Source organism: Solanum tuberosum, unplaced genomic scaffold (genome assembly GCF_000226075.1).
Source record: "Solanum tuberosum cultivar DM 1-3 516 R44 unplaced genomic scaffold, SolTub_3.0 scf00008, whole genome shotgun sequence".
NCBI lineage: Eukaryota > Viridiplantae > Streptophyta > Magnoliopsida > Solanales > Solanaceae > Solanum > Solanum tuberosum.
Window position 1 is genome coordinate 3,641,365 of NW_006238934.1, and position 7,867 is coordinate 3,649,231.

The 7,867-nt window shown below is 33.6% G+C and overlaps 2 protein-coding genes across 2 annotated transcripts in view; both read right to left on the minus strand.

The window, feature by feature from the left end:
* Nucleotides 1-1,367: 1,367 nt before the first annotated feature.
* On the minus strand, nt 1,368-3,296 carry LOC107061383 (FK506-binding protein 4-like). Its single transcript, XM_015310554.1, has 5 exons — nt 3,108-3,296; nt 2,275-2,415; nt 1,705-1,818; nt 1,501-1,591; nt 1,368-1,426 (listed from the first exon to the last, which is right to left on the minus strand). The coding sequence occupies exons 1-5, from the start codon at nt 3,294-3,296 to the stop codon at nt 1,368-1,370; spliced, it is 594 nt and encodes a 197-aa protein (XP_015166040.1).
* Nucleotides 3,297-5,910: 2,614 nt separating this feature from the next.
* The window catches only part of LOC102602983 (probable FKBP-type peptidyl-prolyl cis-trans isomerase), a 6,720-nt gene continuing 4,763 nt past the window's right edge, over nt 5,911-7,867 (minus strand). Inside the window, exons 4-8 of the mRNA XM_006339157.2 lie at nt 6,714-6,886; nt 6,532-6,622; nt 6,416-6,457; nt 6,272-6,320; nt 5,911-6,141 (exon numbers count right to left, since the gene is read on the minus strand). Of these exons, the coding sequence (XP_006339219.1) occupies nt 6,045-6,141; nt 6,272-6,320; nt 6,416-6,457; nt 6,532-6,622; nt 6,714-6,886 (452 nt within the window). The 3' untranslated portion in view covers nt 5,911-6,044. The remainder of the gene's footprint in view (nt 6,142-6,271; nt 6,321-6,415; nt 6,458-6,531; nt 6,623-6,713; nt 6,887-7,867) is intronic.

The following is a 7,867-nucleotide window of genomic DNA, read 5'->3' on the forward strand; positions in this document are numbered from 1 at the left end:
TTCATGTGTACAACAAAAATCACAACCAAACAATACATTGGGAATGCTGGATTTTATGTGAGGTCTCGCATTGATCAGGAGATGTACATTGTGAACGCTAGATTCGGATGAACCCTTTACGATATTTAACATTCAGAAGCGGATCTTAGATTTATGTTCTGTAGGTTCAATCTTTAAGATAAAGGGGAGCCTTGGAGTAACTGCTGAAGTTGTTGCTATGTGATCAAAAGGTCACGTTTTCAAGCTTTGGAAACGGTCTCTCGCAAAAATGCAAAGTAAGACTGCCTATAATTGGCCCTTGTAGTTTGGGCTCTCCCTTCCTTGGGCTGCTCCTTTTTCGGTTAAAAAAAAGGGCAAATTACAGAAATCACATACTTTTAAGGCAAAATTATAATATATCCCTTAAAAGTTTATAATTACATAAATCCCTCAAACGGATATAATAATATAAGCGCTGATACATTAATCTGATGCGCGAGATACATTAATCGTTAAGTAAAATACATTACATTTTATACATGATACACTAATCTGATGTACATTTTATACAAAATACACTAATCTGATGCGCGAAAATGAGGGATTTTTGGAGATTTGTAAAAACTTATAGGGGATAATGGTAAAAAGTAAACTAAAAAGTGGGATTTTTGTATTTTTTCCTAAAAAATAAGTGTGTTTCTTACTTATTTTATTTGTGTTCAGTATGTAAGAAAAAAATATTATTCTAAAAGTATTTGTATATAATCTAGACAAACACTATAGGCATAGGAAAGGGGGTGGGGTGATGGGGAAGGGGCTATGGGAGTCGGGGAAGATGAAGTGTGTTGGAGGGTAGAGATGACATAATCGATGTGTAATGTCATTTGTGAAACTCATTTTCCTTGCTTGGATTAGATAAGTCATTTTCTTTATTTATAAGGAACTTGTTTTTCTAGAAAAAGTGTTCTTCAAAATTTGTGACCAACTGACATGTAAATTAGCAAAGAAATAGAAAATCTAGCTAAACTATAAGCTATTTTGTTTAGACATCTAGGAATATATATAAAATCGACATGATCAAACATGCTTGAGAGCACCCCAAATATCTTCACACATCACTTCTATCTCTCTCATTGAAGTAAACATTAGTTTCATTGTCAACATTTTTAGCATGCGTAAAAACCTTCACATTCTCTCCATCCATTACTAATAGCACATTCAAGAGTCTTCCTAATAACAATTATTTCAGTAGTCATGACTTTTCATACACATTGGATTGGACCATAAGCATGAAGCAGTTTCCCAAGGCTATCCATAGCCGCAAATATGTTAGTCCTCAACATTGGATCGAAACTGTAACTATAAAATCTGAGAAATGATCAATTTAGTCATCTAAGTAAATGATCATTTACACCAATTTCCCATCCTTGTACAAGTTGACCAGAAGCTGCAAGCACAAAAACCTAAGTTTAACACATCAAAATAAATACAAGTCATTGTCCCATACATCAAATACAATACCTATACGAAATTCAAGAGGTTCTCCTTCTCCAATATTGGTACCGAGTATTTTTCCATTCTCCTTTAGTTTGCCAGTATAACGTATACCAACCTGTTCAGTGGAAGAAAGTCATTACTAATAACGAAACAACAGAGTGAAAGAATGATAAACATAATCAAGAACGAAAGCTACACCTTAAATCCCCGTGAAAGCTTTTCTCCCACCTGGTTTGCCCTCTCTATGACCAATCCAGATACAAATGACTTCACAAGAGAAGGCTTATCTAGTTCACCCTCTGTAATTGTTTCGCGATCCTGTTGACATTTCTTCTTCTTTTTCTTGAGTAGGCGAAAGAAGAAATAGCATGTTCTAAAATAGATATATAAGTTGAGAATACATTCAGTATTGTCAACAGTAGTTATATTCAGGGGAAAAGGGTCAAAATGCCCATCCACTCATCAAAAGTTTGTCTCTGCGGTTACCAAAGTATGCAAAAACGTCCCTATTTTGGATATAATCTCCCAAAAACACCCGATTTCCCTTAAATAACCCCTCTTTTTGTGTCTTTGAAAGATGCAGAGTAGAGAGTTTACCTTCATTACTTAAAAATTTCTTAAGCCTGCAAAAATACACATTGATGGTTTTATCGAATCCATTCCACACCGCTGCTTGAAAAGTCTTTACAGCGGCATCAACATCAACATCAACAGTAGTATCGGTGTTCCAGTAAATCATCAAATTGATATATATATATAACCATTTGAAACGTTTCAAATAACAATACAAGCACTTACATTCTTTGAATTGAAATCATGAATTGCCAATTTGCACAGCTCAGTATATTCCTGTTTTATCTTCGGATCCGTCACGTAATCATGGAGTTGTTCAATCCCAGCCATAGAAAAACAACCCGGGTGGACAGAGATATCAAGACCCTATTGCACGCAACAACACCATTTAACAAAGTAAAACATATAATAATGTGCCTAACAAGTATATACTTCGGTTTGCATAACAGGCCTGAAGCCAGTCCATAACAATTACTCCCTCTGTTCCAATTTATATCACATCTTTTATGTTTTGAGAGTCAAACAGTTTAAGTTTGACCAGAAATTTGCGCATGGAATCTTCAATTTTTTTGAAATAAAATTTATATATTTGTAAACTACGTAAAAAGTACTGTGAGTCACAATAATTGATAATTCAAAATGTTTAAAAAGATATATGAAAAATTTACGATCAAAGATAGACTTTTTTGACTCTTGAAATCCGAAAGGTGACATATAAAATGGGACGGAGGGAGTAATATACTTATACATAAATTATTATTGTTTACCTAGCAACATCTTGTAATTTTTGGATCAACCCCTTAACTCCATGTTGTTCCGCCACTTACAATAACATACCCATATATACTTCCACTAGTAAATTAAGTCCAGAGAAGGTAGTGTAATACACAAAACTATAAAAGAGGTTATTTCTCATAGACTTTCGATAAAAATCTGTATAAAATTTGAGATTAAGTTTATATCAGGTTTGTACACCAAAAATGTAGTATAAAAAGATATATAATATAATCTCATGAAATATTCTCGCAATTATCTCATCCCTGAGTAATAGTAGTTACCTCACTCTCATCCCACTCCCTGTAATATTGCTCCCAAATCTTGCGATCTGCTTTACCCTCCAAAATTTCGAAAGAAGGATCATTGGAGTCGTAGCCAATTGAGTAATCGCTTTCCTCAGATTCTTCTTCATGCGTATTCTCCTCTCCTTCTTTCGATTTCGACTGTAGTGAAAATTCCGGCTCCGCCATTGTTACAATTTTTTCAAATAAACGAGAGATATCGATCGAATTGAAAGGAGCAAAAAAGTCACCCCAATATATAAGTAAATATATCCTAAACAACCAACATGGGTTGTGGTGCACTGGTGGGAGTGTTTCACCCTTAACCAGAGGTCTCGGGTTCGAGCCCTCGGTATGGAAAAAATCCTATTGGGAGCGCCACCCCCGAATGGGCCCTACAGAGCGTGAACTGGATTTAGTCGGAGCTCCAATGTGGGCTCCAGACACCGAGTGTAAAACCAAAAAAAAAAATATCCTAAACAGAATGGGATTCAAATTACTTTTATGGTAATAAATTTGTTAATTATATTTTGAATTTTAGGAGATTTGGAAAAAGAAATTTATTATACTTATAGAATTAGGAAAATATTTTCCTTATGAGTTTGGACTATTTAAAATATTAAGTAATCCCATAATTATTGATTTTAGCCTATTACACAAAACTCTTTTCCCCGATTTTGATGTATTGCAAGAAAAAGAAATTGAATTAAAAAAAAAGTGACAATTCAAAATAATTAGAAGACATGCAAAGTTATTATTAAAAAAGATTCATTAAAATCTTGAAATTCGAAAAGCGTCCCACAAATTAGAAGGGAGGAGTAAGGATTTTCCCTCATTCCTAGTTTTGTAATGCGAAAGTCAGGTTTCACCCCCTCCATGCTTTTTTGGTTTATCTAGGCATAATACATAAAAATGACCCTTAACTTGACGTCATCTGACAATTATGACCTTTAACTTTGGATGTGCACAAGTAGGCATTTAAACTTATATAAAATTGAACAAATAAACACATTCGTCCTGCATGTCACCCTACATGTCAATTTTGTGTCCTACATGATGTCCTATGTGTATTATGTCATGTAGGACACGTGTGTCTACTTGTTCAATTTTATACAAGTTTAAGTGTCTAATTGTGCACACTCAATGTTGGAGGGCATAATTGTCAATTGAAGCCAAGTTAAGGATCATATTTACGTATTATGTTGTTTATCTATTTAATCCCCTTTGAGGAAAAAATGGAAGGGAGAGAGTACTAGTGTAGTATTTTGTGATGATATTTATCTAATTATAAATTTCAAATTTCAAATTCGTCCAGATTAGTTACATCGTCCCACCATACCTCTTGATAATATTATAAAGTCATGCATTTACATTTATGAATTACACATGAATTTCTCTTATTATATAAGAGAGACTTAATGAAGCAGACACGTCTCCGCCGATGTGACGGCTTCAGCTGGAAAAAAAATTAAGAAAATTATTTCTTTTGTTCTATTTTAATTTAATTAGTAAATAATTTTTTTGAAGTTATGAAATTCGTTTTAGCTATGAATTTTAGTTTTAAATTCATATTCTTTAGTTATAGCTTTATTATTTTAAATTTTATTTTTTAACCAAGCTCATCAAGTTGGCTTCAATTCGATTTCACCTATATTTAGTGGGATACATTACAACTATAACATATTAAAATTTAAAGTAATTAATTAGGACCATTAATTTACCACTTAGCGAGATAAGTGATATATACTATATATATTTGCTATGGAACCGCAACACTAAGATCTTATTAGTATTTCATAAGGGCTTCAAAACAAAATTAGAATATGTTGGGATCGAAATAATCAGGATGTCATACGAAAATTAATAATTGCAAACATTGAAGGCAATAAATCATACAATAATGTAAACTTTATAAGTTGATTAATTGACCTACATATGAAAAATTAATATATAAAAAAATTTCGACAACTATATTGTATATACTATTGTGTTATGTATGAGAAATGAAAACGTTGTTCAAACTATTCCTCTAAGAAAATCTGGCAAAATGGTAACGAAACTCTCAATACCATAGTGTAGCAGCTTTAGCAAGACCATCCATGATAACAGTTGTAATTTTGGACATATAAAATTTAAAACTAGTAATATTATATATTTTGGACATATAATTTTTAAAATTTAGTGATTCATATTAAGAACTTAAAAATCAAACCGATCAAATTTTATATATTAGATTCTTTTTTTTTGTAATAGTACACACATCCTTCTAGAATCCTGGATACGCCTCTGTCGATACTAGAGATATTATGTTTCTGGTATTTGTTAATACAAATTAGTGAAACATTCTCAACACTATAGAAATGTGATTTTTCTTACTAAATGATGCAAGTGAATGTTGTTATAGGCAGTCCTCATATATCTATTAGTTCTCCAGTTTAAAATATATTGATTTGATAAATAAAAATGTTATTGATTTATTGAAAGATCAAAATTTCAAATATACAAACATATACCTTATTATTTCAAACATAATTACAAAGAGGGAGAGGGACGAGAGAAGGAGAAAAACTAGCGAGAGAGGAGACCCTTGGGTGTTCATCTGACCACCCTTAAGTGTGTAGCTCGGCACCAATAGTTTTAGTTGTCATATTATTGTACCAAAACACCATTAAAGATTCGTAATTGTAGCTCTAATATATATAAGACATCATTAATTAAGATTAATTAATGTTGAACCAAAAAAATACTATATTGTAACTTTGTAAGAACTCAAACTTTACTATATGAACAAATAAAACCAAAATAGCCTAAGGAAAAACATGATCATCCAAATGTTTTTGGTCTTTCATCAACTGAAATTGTTCGTGCAACAATCGGCTTAAAGAGAAGGTCACAACAACAATTATAGGATTCTACATAATGGAAGAATAATGTTCGTCATGTGGAAGTAGGCCGATCAACATATATCAACTCAACTTCAATTACCAGCCATGAATCAGGTGGTACGATGCCACCATCACCTTTAGCCCCATACCTTTAGGAGGAAATTGGGAAAACATAAATTCATTAGTCAAGAGAAATTCATGGATGTAGCCAACAAGCGGAAACAACTTTGATGACTATATATGACATTGCAAACGGAATAGGAACTCAAATGTGCACACCCTAATTCTGGTGGGATTGTAATTCTTCTTTTGTCCCCAACGCGCATGCCTGATAGTTGGACGGACAAAATATGTTAGTCCTCAACACTGGAAGTGTAACTATAAAATCAGTCAAATGATCAATTAGTCATCCAAGTAAATTACCATTTACACCAATTTCCCATCCCTTTATAAGTTGACCAGAAGCTGCAAGCACAAAAACCCAAGTTTAACACATCAAAATAAATAGAAGCCAACTTCTCATACATCAAATACAATACCTATACGAAATTCAAGAGGGTCTCCTTTCCCAATATTTGTATCGAATATTTTGTCATTCTCCTGCAGCTTGCATGTATAACGTATACCAATCTGTTCAGTAGCATAAAGTCATTACTAATAACGGAACAACAAAGTGAAAGAAGAATTAATTATACATAATCAAGAGAGAAATTAGTTAGACCTTAAATCCTGGGTAAGCTTTTCTCCCGCCTGGTTTTCCCTTAGACAACTCCTCTATGACCAATCTAGGTACAAAGGACTTCACAAGAGAAGGGTTATCTTGCTTAAACTTTGCAACTGCTTCACGACGCTGTTGAAGTTTCTTCTTCCTTTCCTCTCTCATATTCTTCTTATCTGAGATTAATAGTGTCGACAATATAGGCATCAGAAGAAATAACACATTCTAAAATAGATATATAAGTTGTGCATACATTCAATATTATCAACTAAATCTGCACCAAGTACTCGTACTCGTGTCACACATGTTTGACACTGATACATCAAGACAAAAAAAGTGATCGACACAACAATAAATGGAATACGTACGGCTTATAAATAGTAAATGACCAAATGACTTTCAAGATAAAATTAGCTAGTGAATACATGCTTCCAGTATGTGTACTAATGAAGAACACTTTGTGCATCGGGCAGAGCTCTGCCTTTATTATTTACATATAGAATACTACAAACTGACGAAGGATAACTTACTTGTGGCTTAGTTTGCATAGGATTGTTATTCTCACTACATGACTTAGACTAGGACTCTTACCTGATCTATATGTATAAATATAACGTGTATTTACAATATAATATAATGAGAAAGTCTTTCATGGTATCAGGGCCCTAAGAGGTTAAAACAACCCAAAATTAAACCCTCGCCATAGAAACAGAAGCTTTGTAGCAGCTTCAATGGTGGACGACAACATCTCATCAAGTTCCTCTTTGCAGGGAACAACCGTGAGAACACAGACCTCCACGGTCACCACTCTACCATCTCCTAGCCTTGCTCATCAGTTACCGCTTAAACTTACATCATCAAATTTTTTGTTGTGGAAGACACAGTTCCTTCCGATGGTTCGCGGTTGTGGACTTGGTCATCATATTGATGGTAGTCAGGTAATTCCAGGGCAGTTTCTGTCTGATGATCAACCTAACCCAAACTACCATGTTTGGGTAAGAGCAGATCAACTTGTGTTAAGTTGGATCGTTGCTTCCGTATTTGAAGAAATATTACCCCAACTAGTTGGTGCTGAGACAACCCAAACAGCTTGGAACAAACTGGTTGCTGTCTATGCTTCAGGTTCGAAGCCTCAAATTCGTGAGCTGAAAACACAA